At 37.2% G+C, this 19,197-nt stretch overlaps 1 protein-coding gene across 2 annotated transcripts in view; it reads left to right on the forward strand.

The window, feature by feature from the left end:
* The first annotated feature begins 1,957 nt into the window (after positions 1 to 1,957).
* The window catches only part of map3k1 (mitogen-activated protein kinase kinase kinase 1, E3 ubiquitin protein ligase), a 68,364-nt gene continuing 51,124 nt past the window's right edge, over positions 1,958 to 19,197 (forward strand). For both annotated transcript variants that reach the window (XM_067398382.1, XM_067398383.1), the window contains exon 1: positions 1,958 to 2,384. In XM_067398382.1, the coding sequence (XP_067254483.1) occupies positions 1,963 to 2,384 (422 nt within the window). In that variant the 5' untranslated portion in view covers positions 1,958 to 1,962. The remainder of the gene's footprint in view (positions 2,385 to 19,197) is intronic.

The raw sequence follows: 19,197 nt of genomic DNA on the forward strand, positions 1-19,197 counted from the left end.
TTTATTCCCATAATTGCTCACTACAGCCAACCTGTTAGAGATATCAAAAATCAGCTCACAATTGAATGAATCCCCAAGGAGGACTATATAAAATTCCAGAGCATGGGTTTTTCAAACAACCCTTAATAGCCGACTTCCTGTTGGGCTGGCATATGAATTAGAGTGTGAAAGTTGTTTGGCCTGATGAGATTTATAACTGTATGAAGTTCGGTTACTGTACGTGAAATGGGGTGCTTACATAGCCCCCCCCCTTACCCCTCCATGACAACTTGTGCCCTGCCCCGATGGCCGACGATTCCAATGTGTGTTCAAAGTTTCAAGAGTTTTTGAGCATGTTAAGGGCCCCAAAGGTGCCTGAAAGTTAAAAAAAACAAATTACCCAAGAAAGACAATAGGGCCCTAAATATGCCTAAATATGCTCAACACACCTATTTTTTTTCCTGACCAAAATCATTTGAAAATACATGACAAGCAGAGGTAGCCTTTGTAATTCCGAGGCCCGTTTCAGTGGAAGCACCCCCCCCCCCCCCCCAAAAAAAACAAAAAAAACAATGTACACTCTCTCAGCCCCTCAGCGAGCACCTTGGACAGCCGCAATGACCAGGCCATGAGAGCAAAAGAACAGGGATTAGAAGTGATTTAATACAATATGAATAAGAATGGTCTATCAAGAGGAAATGTTTTACACTTACTCAGATTTTGATGTTTAGAGCTTGGCTTTTCAGTATTTTTATTGATTTTGGTAGCATTTTTGCCCCAAACCACCATTAATTTCCATGGTGGAGGGGAAAATTAATCAAAAGAGCGCAAACAGACAGAGGCCCCTTCTGTTGCGAGGCATATTTCAAGTAAAACAGGTGAAATATAGCAAAGCCCGCTACTGATGACAAGCCATTCTTTGTGTTTCTGGTGCATTGCTAATTGGTTTCTTTAGTGTTCTGATCAAAAGGGGCCACTGTCAAGCCTCCATGATATTCTGGTTTTGGGTCTCTCCTTTACTGTGAGTCTAATACCTCACATCAAATCATGAAGCTTGTGGAGGAGAAGTGTACTGTTACTTCTCTAAGGGATTTTGAAATTATAATAATAATAACCCACTGGGTAGGGCCGTTGCTAGAGGGGCGAAAGGTGGTGATAATTCTAGGGGCCATTTTAGCCGAGGTGGTTCAAATCCCCCCCAAAGAACTTCAGAGAATTTCAACCTTTCAACCAGAGGGGCCCATAGTAACAACCTGGCCCTGCCACTGGGTTCCTGGAGGGCCACTGTCCTGCAGAGTTTAGCTCCAACCCTAATTAAACACACCAGAACCAGCTAATCAATGTCTTACTATAGGCTACAAACTTCCAAGCAGGTACTGAAAAACTTCCTAGAGGACCGAGTTTGGACTCCCCTGCTACTATGTACTACTAACATTTAAATGAATCATTCGATACAATGCATATATATATATATATAAATTTATATTTATATTTATGAATTTACAGCTATGGAAAAAATTAAGAGACTTAATTTTTTCCATAGCTGTATATCTAATCTAACATCTAATATAAAGTGTGATAAAATTTTGAGTTATGAAACAATATGTTATAGTAGCTATATTTTCATACACTGTAAAAAATATTTTTCAGAGCTATAAATGAAACAAATATTATTACAAGAAAATACTAATTTAGTCTTTTTGTAAAATTAATTGTGAAATTTAGCAATTTCTAAGTTAAAATTGTTCCAAAGTAAAACAGTCAGTGTAGTTTTCAACTTTCATATCAAAAGATCGAGAAAAATTCGATCTCATATAGTATGACTCTGTGCACGTAGGTTCCCAAAAGTGGTCCCTTGGCCTCTCCCACATTGCAGAAGACCCCTCCCATCTATCCCGAAGCCCCTCCCTCTCATCCTCCCCCAAATTCCCGCCACTCCCTCTCTCATAGAATCTTTTAAGTGGCAAAAATTCAGAACAGAAAATGGCGACGGCGGGGAGCCGGACGTCGTCGTTAGGCGGATTATTAGACTCCAGTAGCGGCACAAACGTCGGGAACGGACTTCAGGGCAGTTCCAGCGGCTCCACTCTGTCGAACAGCAGCGGGAAAGTAAAGAGGAATGCGGGGGAGAGTTCTCAGTGGAGACGGAAGGTGAGAAGTGTGGATCTGGATAAATGCGAGAGCGGGACTGCAGCGCTACACTTCCTGACGGTGTCCGGTCCAGGCTCGATCCAGACTGCCTTACTGCAGCAGAGCCTCACTGACCCGACACTCTGCGACAAAACAAGCAATAATCTCTGTAACAGTGCTCAGGAATGGATGAAAAGCTCTTTAAAGAGCGGCAGTGAGAGTCCGAGCGCTGAACATGGAGGGGCTGCTGTGGACGTAAACGCTTCACACAACAGGTAAAAATAACTCCAAAACTGCTTCAAACGTGCTTCTGTCGTAGATGCATTCGGGGAAACTTTATATACTTGGAATGATTAGCCCTATATCTAAACTCTCTGCCAAAGCTCCTCCATCATGTGTGAAAGGTTTAGGATATATGTTGCAAGTTTGAAAAGATTTGATACAATCTTCATGCAAGTGACAGTCTTAATGCAGGTGATTTTAAAAATTCTTAAGACACGTAAAAAGACATTTATACGGTTTATTTACGAACTGCAAGTAAAACTATAAAATTATAATTACAACTTTAGATTGATTTAGAGATATTTTAATGCCCGCAAACTTTGAAAATGAATTTTGTTTTTGACATAATCGAAATAGTTATTTGAAAACAAGAACTCTGGCAAACAAACATCTGCATAGAAGCCTATGTTTTTCCCTTTTGATTTTAGCTGTTTTTGATTTAAAACGCATTTGTCAGTCGTTCTCCAGTTGTGATCCATGACATTTGTATTTCTATAATATCTGTATTTCTGATGTTGTATATATATTCAGTTCATATTTGAGTGTGGTGTTGAAAAGAGTCTTGCGACTCAGTCAGCTCAGTGTGGGATGTGATGATGATGATGATGATGATGATGTTGATGATGATGTGTGAACATTATCATGTGAGAAAGTTCAGTGTCTGCAGGTTGAATGGCAGTTGTTTTCAGAAGGAAGACTGCGAGCGCAGTATTTGATGCAATATGAGCTGCAGGCTTTGAGACCGTACAGATAATGGGAGATGAATGGAGCAGAAACCTAAAGAATCTGTTAGAAAAAGCCTGCATGCCTTTGTGAGCTCTGTTTTCCAGGGGAATAGTTGAGTTATGAGCACGCAGAATGTTTACACCAGATTTTGTATAAGAATTATGGTTTCATTTATTATTATTTACTTTATAAATAACTAGGCATGACACATGCATGCAAGTGTATCCAGATTCGTAAGCATATTGATATTGAAACTCATATATGACACAACTATACTTTTAATTAGACAATTTTTTCCACAAGTTTTGTTGTCTTTCACTTGCGTGTTTATAAGCCATACGGGGATTTAGATCCTGTGATTCCAAACCTTGTTTTACGTCATTGAGCTTATTCATTTACCGCCGTTTCCCCTCAGGTGAGAATTGGAGCGTCAGACATTGTGAGTTCATGTGTGCCTGTTAATGGAGTGAACATTACAGGTAGAAACTGTCCTTATGAGAACAACAGGTGTTGAACAGTGTCCATTTCTGACATGGCTGTTAAAGCAGATGTTCTCCTGCTTGATTAAGACAACTTATCCTTGCATACTGTTTTTGTTGAGAGATCAAAGCAGTTTCCTTTCAACGCTCCTTGAGCTGTTAAAGGAACAGCTGAAAATAATCCGAAGAAGCTTGGAATCTCTATGCCACTATCAGCAAATTGAAAAATAAATAAATATGGTTGTTTTCAAAATGGTTTTCTCAACAGTCTTTTAAAGGAGTACATTTTGAATTGAATGCTTCTGCCTCACACTATTTACTCACACTCTTGGTTGAGCTGATGTTGCTGTGTCTGGCTGGTTGGGATTCTCAAACAAACAGAGTAATGTTTTGATAGTTTTCAGAGTCAGAGTGTTCAGACTTTTCATGGGAATCAGCCTGGCTGACTTGGTTGTCTCAGTGGGTGAAAGTTTTTGGTCACTCTTTAGATTATGGTCCAATTCTCACTATTAACTAACTGTTAACTACAAATTTTTGCCTCAGTAAACTCCTAATCGCTACTTATTAATAGTAAGTTTAGGTATTGGGTATAGGATTAAGGGATAAGGCATTGATATGCGCTTTATAGTACTAATAAGCAGCCAATATTCTAGTAATATGCATCTTAATAAGTAACTAAATAAATACTGAGAACTGGACCCTAAACTAAAATGTTACCAAGTTTTTATAAATTATGGGGGAAAAAATGACACATTTCACCTTTAATACTGTGGGTTTATAAAATAGAAAGGCTCATATTGGCTTGACACCTGAGCTCACAGAGAATGCCTTAATGCCTTGTTCAGACTACGATATCAGCCCTATTTTGGCACAATCCCTTTAGCGAAGGGCATTGTGGTGATTCATAAAACAGTGGCCATCGGGACCCAAGAATCTGTAGTTTTCTCATATTGTGTGTCATAGTGGATGACTTCACGAGGTCCCTACAGAAAGACAAGCATGTTTATTTTTTTCGGTCCTCCGTGACGGGCCCCATCACATGTGACGTTGACTATAGGAGCACAGAAGCTTTTCCGTACACGGCTTTCAAACATTGCGAAATGAAAGAGAGACGATGGTATTGGTGCTGCTTGGTGGAATTATGCAATGGAGGAAAGTTTCGTGGAGCTATGGCAACAACATCTTTTTGTGCAATCCGGGAATGTGTCCACTGTCGGGTTTCCTTTTTTGGCGGGGGCTTTTCTGACGACAAAAAGCCAGTACAAATGCCTCCTCGATGACATCACGCACATCGTTAAAGATGGCAAGGGATGATTGGTCAGAAAGCAACGTGTAATGTTTCTTGTCCATGGAATGACAAGAATTTATAAGTCAAAAGCCGCATAATCTGACACAGTGACTATCGTATAACAGACACAAATATTGTTTAGTCTGAACCCGGCATTATTTTTAAAATGTTTTGCCTGTGGTGTCTTGCCACCTTGAGTAAAAGTTTTGAATGTGATCTATTACAGTAGTCATTTGTTATGTGATTTGTGAATGTGGACTGGCTTGCTTAATATATCTTTGCAGATTTGCAATTGGAGCTTGGTGTTGTGAAAGAGCCAGGTGGTTTTCCATCATTGTCCGGTCGGTGTGCCCGTGGTGGGGATGGAGTTTCCTGTGTGCTTGACACAGTTAGTGTGGTCCCAATGGGTGTTCCCAGCCCATAGAATCGTAATTAATTTGTTTGCATTTCCAGCGGATGTGGCAGGGTTTGACCATTCTTGTTATGCATAGATGGCTGGTCCAATGCTGGAGAAGATACTACCTCTAGAAAAGAAAAAGTCACAGGCCTTTTTATCTGGTAAAACAAGAGCATGAGGTTAAATGGGTTTATGTCAGGGTCAAGAAAGAGTTTCTTGACATAAAGACTGCATTTGTGGATCTTATTGTGGAAAATTGTGTGTATTTTAGGGCTTGCTTGATTGATTTAGATATATATCAGGCACAATACATGGCAAATTTTCTCAAGGAAAAAAATCTCTCAACTAATGCTGTAAATTATACAAGGAGTCAGTTTTGAAGGTTAAAATTAACTGATTTGTATAGAAACACTTCAGTTATACACAATATAATACAATAATACTAACTTTATAATTACTGTCTCTACTCCAATTCGTTTTTTTTAAATCTAAGTGCTGGCTTTCGTAACTTCATGACAGATTTATTCAAACATTCTTAAGGCCTATTGAAAAACAGGTGAAGTATATAATATGAGTTTGCAAGTTGCAGTGTATATAAATGAATTTGCAATATAGTGATTTAGCAGAATGCTCCTAGAGTTTTTTTTTTAAATTTTTTTTTATAGCTAAGTATTGAGCTATGGACATTAAATGGCTTTTCTGAGGTAAATGTAACATTTACATGACATGTTGTTTACAAGCTGTTGAAACACTGATTAAGTAATTACATGAGACGTGATACGGATTTCGGTAAGTTGTACAGTGTTACTTGAACTGAGGCTCTGCAGGGATCTGTCACACCACATTAATGAGTCACAAAACGGTATTTACTGTTTGAATTTCATCATAAAATGGACAGAATTTGAAGTCTGAGAGGCTTGCTGCGGTAGTCAGTGTTAGTGGTGTTGCCCACCTCGACACCATCCCACTGTTGTTTTACTTTTTTACAGAAATAAAAAAACATTGTTTAAATGGACAACAGATGCAACAATTATAAACTGAAAGTGTCTGCTTTGCTCCATATACAGTAGCAACAGAGTCGCAAAACAGAGTCAGATTTCACTTATCACATGACGAGAGATGTTTTTTAAAATGTCCCATTAGTACTGCTGCTCCCTATAGACAGAGTACATGTGATCTCGAATTCGAAAGTGAAATGAAAAGCTAGTATGCATTCAAAAGCGATTTCAATAACCCACATATTGATAGCGGTTTATGATACAAGTTTATAGGCCTATGGCCTGGTGCCTTCAGCCGAAGCACAGCCCTACTGATATAGAGCCATATCGCAAGGCTACCTGTGTGATATTGCTCATATAACACTATATGAGTGTGATATTTCTTTTATACAGTAATCGGTTCAATGATCATGTAAATAAATAAGGAAAACCCAAGAGCGTCCCAAAGACCCTTTTGTGTGTGGAACTATTTTCTTACCCCTTGGATTCATAAGCCAGAAGAGGTGTCCAAGTCTCCATTACTAATATAAAAATGTCACATTAGAACTATCAATAATGACATGGACTGTTTTCGAGAAATTATTGGAGTAGCAAGCGGCCAGGACGATTGTTTATTGAACTACTGTATAAAAATCAATATTGCACAATGTTAATATTTGTCAGCAGCTATGTTTGCCAGAATAATTCTGTAAAAATTCAGTAAAAATTAAAACATACAGAACTTATTTAAAAAGAATTTGTTTAAAAAAGGTAAATCCAACATTTCTAGTGAATTAAAATAAACACACTGCTCCTAAAATCTGTTTTGTAAAATCTGTCACCATAATAACACTATTAGTAAAGAGAAAAAACACATGAGTCAAAGTTCATCATGAGTAGCTTGTCCACAATCTGATGTAAATACTAATAAATAGAAGATGCACAGTGTCATACAAATACAAAACACCATCATGGTAACGCATATGACACTCAAATAATGCAATAAACATTAATTTAACAAAAGATGTAACATAAATCCATGATGTAAAAAACTAAGAAGAAACCTAATTATTAAAATAAAAAAAGCAACAATCCTGTAAAGTGATAGGAAATTATAAGCTGATTTGTACTTCCAGCAGTATTTTACTGTAATGTAAGGTTATATTTATTAGTTTTTCCTATGTGTAGGAAGGAAGCTATAACTGTTAAGAAATGGTATTTTTACTGTAGCATTTTAGTCTTAGGGTGCGTTCACACTTGTAGTTTGGTTCGTTTGGTTCATTTGGTCCGGACCAAAGAAGAAAAAAAAACATTTAGTCCTGGTCCGGTTAGCGTTCACATTGGCAATTTTATCACCGAACCAAAAGATACCGAACCTTAAGGCATAGGGATACATTCACAACCCGATTGGTCGGATTTTATGACGTATTGCCTATTTTGAGACGGAACTTGCCGAACATCCAAAACAATGCTGTTTTCTGAGGTAAATGCGCTCGTTGTGTGTGTGTAGCCTGCATGTGGTGGTATTTTGGCCAGCTGGGAACTCGTGAAGAGCTTATAAAATGTGTAAAGTAGTCAAAACACCGGCGGGAATCAATCCGTCACACACACAAATGATCTGCTGCATGGAGACATGCATTTGATGCTTGTGATGGGCAAACTCGCGACTATGACGAGAAAAACCAACATGTGTGAGGATTCTGTCCTTTTTAGGGTCTCGTCCTCCTGTTTTTGGTTCGGTTACATGTCTTTGGTCCGTGTTGCGTTCATATATCATTTGAACCGCACCAGAGTTCGTTTGGAAGTGGACCGAGACCCATCTTTTCAGGGTTCGGATGGCAGCGTTCACATGTTTAAATGAACCGCACTAACCAAGCAATCGCACCAGAGTTCGTTTTAATCAAACCAAACATGACAAGTGTGAACGCACCCTTAAGGTCTTTGCACACTGAGTCCGAAACTTTTGTATGCTTTTTTTTTTTTTTTTTCGTATTTGTGATCCTAAAAATTCGCCACACACACACTTTGCACACTGAGTCCGATGTGTATTAATGAATCCGTTGCGAAAATATTTGCAAAACAATACAAAATGGAGTCTTCAAGCAGTGAGCATGATTTAGTTGTCCTAAAAGAGAAAGAGGAATTATTGGGTCCATCTAATCCCGAGATTGCATAGAGAGGAAGGAGAGTTCCACCTCATCAAGGAGATGAGGATTATCCCGAGCATTTCAAAGTTTACTTAAGGATGTCATTGGCTTAGATATTGGCACAATCTGTCTTTATATTGTCTCTATATATGTCTTTTTTTTTTTTTTTTTATTCTGCACCGACGACATGCATCAACTTGTCAGATGGCATTTGGTATTTTGCCGTTTGATTGTAAAGTGGCTCGGAATTGTCAAAACGTCTCTTAAAATGCATGCCACAGATGTGAAAAAAGCAGAAAATCGAACCTGATCCAAATTTTTTTTGATGGCCAAAAGTTTTGTAGGCAATTTGTAAATGTGATTGACACAACGTGAGGTCGGATTTATTTTTTAATGTGCGAAAATTTCAGACGTGAATTTCGGACTCGGTGTGCAAAGACCTTTTATAGTTAAAATTAGTCATTTTTACAGTGTGTATTTAAAAACACATCACCAACACATGTGTTTCAAAATAGATTGCAGCTGTTTCATCTTGAATTTTTATGAGCTCTTTAGGATTAAATTAAAACCCTCTATTATGAACTAACAGACTGCTGAGTTTGTGAAACCTGTCTTGAATATCCACACTGATCTCTGTAGTTTTCTTACCAGGTGAAATAAACATTGTGTGATTGTGCAGCACATCCTGGTTTTGTGAAGTATTCTAATGTTTCATCCATGCCCTATAAAGATCATGTGAGTCATCTCTCAAAACTGACCTTTCCAGGCCTCCCCTCAAATTAGCTACCGACCAACATCTGGAGCCAAAATGGCTTCAGTGCTGAGCTGGAGCTCCTCAAACGTTTGCTCTCGCACACGCTCTTAAATACTATCGCTCCTGTTGGAAATGTACCCTTGACAAGCTCATGCTTGTAAGAAGACTCCCAAAAACTCATGAGGTCCTCTGGAGCTTCATTGTGACAAATATAGGCTCTTGTGGGAGACTGTGACAGGCTAAAATAAAGATCTAGGGTGTATATTCGTCTGTGGTGTCCTAAACGTACACTGAGGGAGTGACTCATTGGTGTTTGAGTGTGAAATGTGACACTTCTTAAAACGGCAGCCTTCCGCTTCACCTATAGAGGATAAATTTAGCTTTCTCGTAGTATTTTCTGTCTTAGCACACACTTTTCTGTCAGAGAAAGCCGGTTCACACCTAATGCAAATATTCTGTGCAAGTAGAAACAATGGGCTTATATGGTAACACTTTAGTTTATAGGGTCCAATTCTCACTATTACCTAGTTTCTTATTAGCATGCATATTACTAGAATATTGGCTGCTTATTAGTACTTATAAAGCACATATTAATGCCTTATTCTGCATGACCATATTCTACATACCTTAATCTTACTTCCTTAACTATTAATAAGCATTAATTAGGAGTTTGAGGCAAAAGTTGTAGTTAATAGTGAGAATTGGACCCTAATCTAACGTGACCATATATAATAATCAAATATATATTTCTGAATATATTCTGGTATATTTCTGAAGCAGTGCTGTTTACACGTCTAACTTGCACAATGAATTAAAATTCACAGGAATTGCACAGCAGTCCTTTGAAATCACACAGAAGAAAATGAATCAGTTGTGTAACCAGAATGAGTAGCATATTGTTGAATTGTGGTAATGTTCACTTTGACAGGTCAAAAAAGAGAAAAAATGTTTTGTTATTATGAGTAGTATATTAATGCTGTGACCTTTCTGTTATAGTTTAATCACTTAGACAGAATCTTGAGCTTGCTGTGTCAGTGTCCTATCACTGTTTACCTCTTGCGGAGCTGTATGTGTTTTGCAGTCACCTGTGAAAGCCAGATGAAGATGTGTTTGTCGATCAGTGACACATATTTCACAGGAATGAATTTGCTTTTTTTTTTTTTTTTTTTTTTTAACAATTTTCATGTAACGTGTGACCTTTCAGATGTGATGCTTCTTGCATTTGTATCTTGAATTTGGTATAGACCTCAATTTCAGAAGTTTCTCTTGTGGCACTTCTTAGCTTACGGTCTACTGGAGGAGGTGGATGAATTGCCTGTTTTGTGGAATTGCACTTTATAACTGGTGGATAAGCATCTGAAATATAAAGATAAGTGAATGATAAAATATATTAAAAACAGTATCCCTACAATTTCTGAAAGTGAACAATATTACAAAATGCAATAAAAAAAAATGCTGACAATGTGTCACCTTGGAATTATAAGGTTTTATCTGCATTCTGGGCAGTTTTGAGATATTGAGCCTCAAAGAATTTGCATTCCATGTTCCTTTGTAGATTGAACCTTTTTGTACACAACTTTTAAAAAATCATATCACATAATGTAAATAAGTTGTCACAGAATATCTAACTCAGTTTTGACAAATATGTCAGATAGAACATTGTAATTCCAGGTAGGTGACGAATGATATTGCATTAGTGTAAAGAACAAACATATAATCACCAACTTTGTTCAGCTATTCTGTAATTTCGCTCCTAAAGATTTTAATTCTAAGAGCTAACAGCCCCCCAGGCATTTTTCTCCAGTCTGGAGTATTAAAGTATTAAAATCACTCTGTTAACACAAGCCCTTGCAATATATGTATTTGCGGTATTTATATAGTTTAGATTAGATAGATATAGATATAGATAGATTTGTGAAAAAATGAACATCAAAGGAGCAGTTATTGAGTTAGTATTGTGTATATATATCTCTGCTTTTTGAAATTGTATCTGGCCATAAAATGCATTTAAAAATTGCTATATGTCTTGCATTCCAAGTCATTTTGAGTATTTCAGTTGATATCGGTGTAATAGAGCTGCATTATTTTGGATAAATTGAGAATCATATTTTTTGTTGTTGTTGTTTAAAACAGAAATGATAACTAAACAAAATAACATGTAATTTACTAGAGGTTCTGACAAAATGTTAATTGCTGCAGTCTGTTTAAAATGTTTAATTAATTTGAGCAAATTATTTAAAAATAATCTGTTTGAATAAATGATTCAATGACTCACTCGTTCAATGACTCATTCGTTCAAAAATGCTGGATGATTCAGTGTTTTTGAACTAGGGCTGTGTGATTTTTATAATGATTTTTTTCAATTTCGATTTTGGCTTCCAGTGATTATAAAAACAAGGTAATCGAGGTAAAATGATTATTGTGCTGCTGCCGCATTCTGTCCATCCAAACTTAACATCCAAAATCAGTCGAATAAGTGAGTGTTGTAAGATTTAAACATTTAAAACAAGGCACCACCTCTCGTACGTTTCGGATCAGCCCAGGCCGTTTTTCATCGTGCTGCTGTGAAATACACAGTGAAATACACAAACGATGGCTCAAAATACCCAACTGCTTCATGAACCCAGGATACGCAAACTACATCTCTCAGCTGGAATGACGGATGCTCGCCGAACAAGCGTGTTTTGGAGAAGTTTGAGAGGATCAGTGGTGTTATGTGTTTAATAATTTTGAATGGATCTGCATAGTATTTAAATCTTTTGGTATCTCCCTGTGGTCTTGTTTGGTATGGCAGGTTGACTTGTGCTTATTTGTTTAGGTTACTGTATTATTGAGCAGAGTAAGTACTTTTAAGTTGTAAAGAATGTTTGCAAAGTATGTTTGCAAAACAGAACACTGAAGATTTAAATCTATTTTGAATTTCTTCTTTAAAAAATAATAACATGGGGTTGAAAAGTTCGCAAATATCACTAAAATACAAATGTTTTTGTGAATTTAAAAAAAGAGGGGGGGGGGGGGGGTGGGTAGGGGCTGTGCGGTATTGATTTGGAGAGGAGGGCGGCCTTGGTGTAAAAAAGGTTGGGAAACACTCTTCCATTGCATTTATTGGTGTTGTTGTTTGAAGTTTTATTTGTTCTCTTTTTTACTGCGTCTTTTTAATTGTTTTTATGAAAATTTAAATTTGACTGAAAAGTTTTTGCAGAAAAGTAGATTTTTGTTTATATGCTGTCAATTATTGTTCTTGGAAAGAAAATCTGAATTGTCAAAAATCGGTATCGGCAGGTCACACTTGCAAAAAAATCAGAAATCTGAATCTCTGCAATACAGCAATCTCAATACAGCAATGTTATTTTACATTTCATTTGATTACTTTTACTGTTTGTGAAGCTGTTTCATACCAACACATGACAGCTGCTCTCTCTGGGTCAGCAGCAGCGCAAACGCAGATCTGAATGTTTGCTGTGATCGTACTTGTGAAAGGTTGTGAAATAGACAGGCGAATTGTTGTCATTTAGGAATAAGATTGCGTTTTTGTTTGTTTGTTTTATTTGGATCCCCATTAGCTTCAGCGTGGGTGTTTGAATCGCGATCGCAATCTTTTAACGATTAATCGTGCAGCTCTGCTGTGTAGTTACTGGAAGTATTTACACTTGGCCACTTGAAAAGATGCAAGTCAGCCAAGTATAAATGCATGTGACTTTCAAGACACACATGTACATATTTAGTTAAAATGAAATAAAATAACCCCAAAGGTATGAGTTTTTTATACCCTTACTACTGTGACCCGTTTGAGGTGAGTGTCTAGATGACAAGTAGATGTACAAATGAAATTGATCGTTTGAGGTCTTATCCTGACCAGGCCTGCTGCTGGTTTTACACAGTGTTCGGCTTATGAAGTGTAAGTACCCCTGCAGATGCTTTTGAGTCATTACTTTAAAAGATGTAAAGAGAACATGCAAATTCCTTTTCGAATGTCATAGCGAAAACGTTTTTCTGCGTTCCAGGGACAAATTTTCATGTACTTTTCATGCCATTTCCAGCACAGTAATGTAGTGCTGTGTCTTTGAGGCTTGGCTTGTGTTGTCTCTGTGGAGTGTTTTAGCATGTTTTGTCTAATGAGTGGAGGCCTCTCCATGGTCACCAGGAACTGCATATTTAAAGCCCAGGGTTAGTTGAATGATCACGCCTGGACACCGGACACAAAGGCCCGGATATTTCTATACCCATTAGGCCCTGTCCGCAGGCACAGGGGTCCCCCCCTCTCAGGTTTTGTTTAGTTAACAGCAGGACGAGGCAAGCTGGAGATTACATGTGAAAAGTAAACACATGGGAGCATGACTAATAAGGCCCAGATTACTGGTTAAAACAACAGATCTTGTGGCAGGCCTGGGCTAGATACCCACAATATGAGCAAACACCCTCTGAAACAAATATGTCTTGGAAACCGTGTCCGATCACTGTCTGAATCCAGTGTATTCATATTCAGAGAGTTTGGAAGTTGATTTCAGGCTGAGTGAAACCCTCCCCTCTGGATTGGAACGTGTTGATTGTACACAGTCGACATCCAATAAGAGCTGTTGACATACTGTGTGTTGTAACGGCATGGGAAAGGGCCATTGATTTTCCCAGCGTCTCGTTGGCCTCCGGGGACCATCAGCGGGAAACTTGATTCCGCCTGTAAATTGGGAGTGACTGTCAGTTGATTGGCGCTGTGGACAGGCACTGAATCCATGGGCTTAGAAGGCGACACAAAGAGAAGCATTGTGAAACGGCAGCGCTGTTGTCATAATGAGGAGGATCCCAGCTCTGGGCTTCAGCACTGAAGGGGCCATAATAGGAAATGGCCAAGTGTCCCTTGACCACCTCGCAATCCCTCTGGCCTTCTCGTGCTTCTCTTTAGCTAAAGTAAAGTTCAAAATGAGTAATGCTAACACGACCACCTCCCAACGTCCATCCGGGCAGCTGTCTTAGTCCGGCGCTTCCCCGGGGACATTGTTCCGCCTTTCTTTTGTTTTACTCTATTCTTTTGAGGTAGGATTTAATCTCAATTGACCTTTTTCCTGAGTCTCTGCCCTTGTTTGGTGGAGAGAGTGCAGAGACTTAATGAAGCTTATATTTTTTTTTTCTACTTCAGTGTTTGGAGGTTTGTCTGGAGAGGCTTTTTTTAATGGAGATGGACTGTTGTGGTAGTTGGTCTCTGCCACAGCTGTACTTTCCAGCAGAACTGCCACAGTGAGGTAGTATCCTCATTACTCCTACATGGACTGCTGCTGTAACCTGACCTCTCACCCACCAGGCCTACACCAAGGGCCAAAAAGTTAATCATCATTAGGACTATAGGATCTGCAACAAAATGCATGGATTAAACCCCATGATAGGGCCGTACATTTGGAGAAAAAAATAATAAAAGAAAATGAGAAAATAATATAAGAAAATAATATAATTTTATTTTAAAATGCTGTATTCTGCTGACAGGCCAGTAGTTGGCAATGTTACTTTGTAAAGAAACATTACGCGCACATAGACTGAACATGTAATACAAATTCACGTTTTTGTTGTTGAGTGACTGAGATACCTTTTAAATTAAAATTTCAGTTCATTGTTGCATAAATGTAACTACAAAAAAATTAATTACAAAAAAATTAATTACAAAAGGCTCTATTTAACCGTTTTTCATAATTTATTTGTACTGTTACTACATGGATTTTCTCCCTACTGCAAGAACTGTAACTTCGAGTCAAACCATGATGTAGCATCATTCGGTGGGAAGTATGATAGGAAGATGAGTAAATAATCTTATTCCATTTTCTCATTTTTTAAATAGTGTTGACTGCATTCATAAGTCTCAACCTTTAACTCTGTTACTCAACGAATATTGTTTGTGTAATAGAAACCTTGACAACAGATGATAACAAAGTGAAAAACGTTTGAGTCCTCCTTTGAAATGTTGTTCGTAAATGTTGTTTTAGTCTTGGTGCACGCCTCCTACATAAATTATGTCGTTTACACAGTCTATTATATATTATATAATAGACTAATATATATATATTATATAATAGACTAATATATAATATAATATAATATAATATAATATAATATAATATAATAAAAAAATATATAATATAATATAATATAATATATAATATATAATATATAATATATATATATCATGGAATCCAGTCATAATAATCTATCATAAATGCACAGAAACTCGAAGGTGGTCTTGGCAACCTGTCAAAATTAAAGTTCAGTTTAACTTTAAGTAATTGTGACAGAAATAATATTAGTGTTTTACAGTAGAATTCAGCTACTTTTCAATGTAGCAATAATAATATATGGATTTAATTTATACGGTGAAGAATATGCAGTGTTATTTTACATTTGTTTACTTTATTTCTGTACCTGAAAACTGTTAAACCTACCTCAAAGCGCTGTTTATTTCATATGAATATTTGTTTTGTTGTATGTATGTATGTATTTATGTTGGCCTGCTGAATGTTAAATGGATCCAATCCATGTTCATTAGAAAATATTTGATGCAGCAATAAACTAGCTAGTATAATTTAATGCATGGTTTTTTGAACTTTGCTGATTTAAAGGGATGGTTCACCCAAAAATGAAAATTCTGTCATTTACTCACCCTCAAGTAGTTCTAAACCTGTATGAATTTATTCTGCTGAATATATAGTGCACATAGTGCACTATATAGGGAATATATAGTGCACTATGTGCTAGGGGTGTAACGATTTATCGCAGTACGTACGATATATCGCAATGCAAAAATGTTATGCATCGTAGAATGATGGCGATGCTTTTACGATATGACGGCAGTCTAATCTTATTGGTTGAGCTGCCAACGTGACCTACTCTGCAAGGTGGGAGTGAGAGAAGCCGGTTGTCACCGCATATAAATGTTGTGTCTCAATCAGCTCTCTTGTTCAGTAAGTGTTTCGGGCACACATCTAATCTTGCAAGCAGGTTTAAACGTTTCTCGCGTCAGCCTCTTGCTTGTGAGAAAAGTCGTGGCTTTCCTTTACCACAGTGCACAGCAACAGCTGTGCTCACAGAAAAGCAAAACATGCTTGCGATGCTTTGCTTTAAGAAGTTCCACGGGGCCGTTCACATATTGCGTCTTTTCCGCGTGCAAGTCAGTTATTTGAAATGTAGCCGCGGGATCAACGCGGTCGTGATGCGCATCCGATGCGTTTTCCAGGCGCATTCAGATGAACAATTCTCAACTTTTTTCTGAATGCCACAAGAGCACCGCAGGCCATGTGACAAGTATCAACCGATCAGCTATGGCCTTTCCGTAACAAAACAACAAACGCTCAGCCGAACAGCTGATCATAGCTGTACAGGGTGGTTTTTATATATCTCCATAAATATATGTAGTAGTAAAGCTAATGCAAGGGCTAGAAATCATTTATCCTTTGCAGAAACTTCCTGATCCTCTTCGAGAGCGCAGTTCATGGTTGCATAGCAATGACCGACGCCACTGGAGGGCAAGCGCTTTGGAAAGAAGGCACAAGCGATGCGGCCGCGCCTTCCACGCATTTTTAGACGCGATATGTGAACGGCCCCTATTCATAATTCCAAGTTCATGTTAAATTTAACATTCTTTTTCAGTGACAGACAGCCCTATTCAACTGTTGATCTGAATACAGAAGGTTTTTATTAAACCTTGAAATGTGATCTTGTATGTACAACAAGGAAAATTATTGAAATTTGTTCGTTTTTTGAATAAATCTTGTTTGAATTTCAGTTTCATTTTGTTCAAAGTATTGTGATACGTATCGTATCGTGAACTCCGTATCGTGAGCTGAGTGTATCGTTACACCCCTAATATGTGCCGTTCACAATGTAGAAAATAGTAAATGTGTGAACAAGTGACCGATTTTAGCCGCAGCTTCAGCGTATGTAGGAGGCAGGACACTTTAGATTCTAGAGAGCATTTGATTGGACAGAAAATCTGATGAGAAGCAGATGTGATGTCATCAAAATCATTGATGTCATCAAAATCATTGATCCATATTGGCGGAGGTGAGAGACTGTAAGTTTTGAATGTTTATATATTCTAAATATGAATTTTGTGATTTGTTTTGGAGCACACTAGCTTATAGATAAGAGTAAGGCTAACACATACTGAAAGCCAAAAAACTTAAACTTTGATTTCATGGTCACTTCAACGTGTTGTGACAGATCGCTGTAGCACCTCAGTTCAAGTAGCACATAAACTGATCATCTCTTCCCCTTTACTGCTAGTTACAGCACCAAATAAACATGAATGAACATCAGAAGGAATATTGAAGGAAATAGTACAACTTACTGAAATGTTTCATGTAATCAATCCATCAGTGTTTCGAACACAGCTTTTAAACAATGTCACTTAACATTGCATTGACCTCAGAAAAGCCATTCAATTACTATAATTTTGAAGAAAAAAAAAAAAGGCTAGAAAAATAACTCTAGAGAGGAGCATTTTGCTAAATATATGCACAATATGACATATTCATTATATTTTTACTTTACCTGTTGTTTACATGATGAAAGAATGGAAGGAGCTAAAAAATATAATTTGACACTGCCTATATTATTCAAATTTACCCCTCAGATATTACTAAGGAAGAAAAAATAGACTGGATGTGCGCAAGACATGACTATGTTTATGCACTGATGAGAGGCCAAACTACACTCAGTGGCCAAGTGATGCTGACATAATTATGGTCGACTGGTGACACTGGCTCAGATGCTGTGTAAAGAAAACCTCTTTGTAACTATATATAGTTCTCAAGTTAGAAAAGATGTTCAGTTCCCACTTTAAGTGAATCTTAGTTCCCAGGAGACCCACAGGATGGATGAAAATGCTGATGCAGGGCAGACATAAACACATAATGGGATGAGTGAAATTAAGTGTTTTTTTAAAAAAAAGTTATATATATAATATATATTAAGCCAATGGCTCCTTAATTTTTTTTTTTTTTTGTGTGTGTGTTTGTTTTGTCTGGAGCTCTGTTAATAAATAATGCACTTGAAGATTTCATATGCAAAAGCCTCTAGTGCCATCTGAAATTTTCTTCTAAAATGAGCATTTTTATGTTTAGGTTCAGTAATTTCAATGATTTCACTTTAATGGCAATTAATATGTCCTTTTCATTGCCATTACAGTGAAATAATTGAACAAAAACATACAAGCTTGATTAAAATGCTCATTTTAGAAGAACATTTCAGATGGCACTCAGAGGCTTTTGCATCTGAAATCTTCACTTAGTTTAGTTTGTTATTGGTCTTGTGTACCCTAAATTATACTTTAGAAATTATACAATTAAACCTAGAAATGTAATAGAAATATTTTTGTTATTGAAAATTATCTTCTAATATCCTAAAAATAAGAATGTCATCAGAAATGAAATATGTTTGGACTAGAAAACTTTTAAAACTTATAATATATATATTATAAAATTAATAAATAATAAATAAATTATAATGTTGCAAGAAAGTTTCACTGTGCATCATTAACTGACATATTTATTAACAAGGATGTTGACTTTAAAGTTACTTTTTACCTGAATTTAAAACTTACCCAAAGGCATCTTGTCTGAGCATGGCGTTAATGTTTAACATGTTTTGTGCTGCTATTCATATGAAACCAGCACACAGGAATATGTAGGTCATCATGTGATCAGAAAGTGTGGAGCAGCACGTCAAATCTGTACTCATCGGTCATGGATTGGAATGGGATTTCCATTCTAAATGTGTGATTGATTTAGCATGCTTTATTGATGTGAGAAAATACCATTAGCTGATGCATTGCAAAATATTCTAGCCAAAGCTTCTCTGTGAGCTTAGTTCACACCAAACATGTCTGACTGTTTCTTAATATATCAGTTTCAAATAAAGCTGATGCTTTTTGCAAGCTAAATGTTTCATGGGTGGATGACTGGTCAGTTCGTTTTAGAAATTTGTTTTTGTCTGCGGTATTTATATGTTAGTCGTAGGGTCTCTGCTCGGTGAAATATCCTGTGACAACTTTTAATATTT

This window comes from Chanodichthys erythropterus, chromosome 10 (assembly GCF_024489055.1).
Source record: "Chanodichthys erythropterus isolate Z2021 chromosome 10, ASM2448905v1, whole genome shotgun sequence".
Classification (NCBI taxonomy): domain Eukaryota; kingdom Metazoa; phylum Chordata; class Actinopteri; order Cypriniformes; family Xenocyprididae; genus Chanodichthys; species Chanodichthys erythropterus.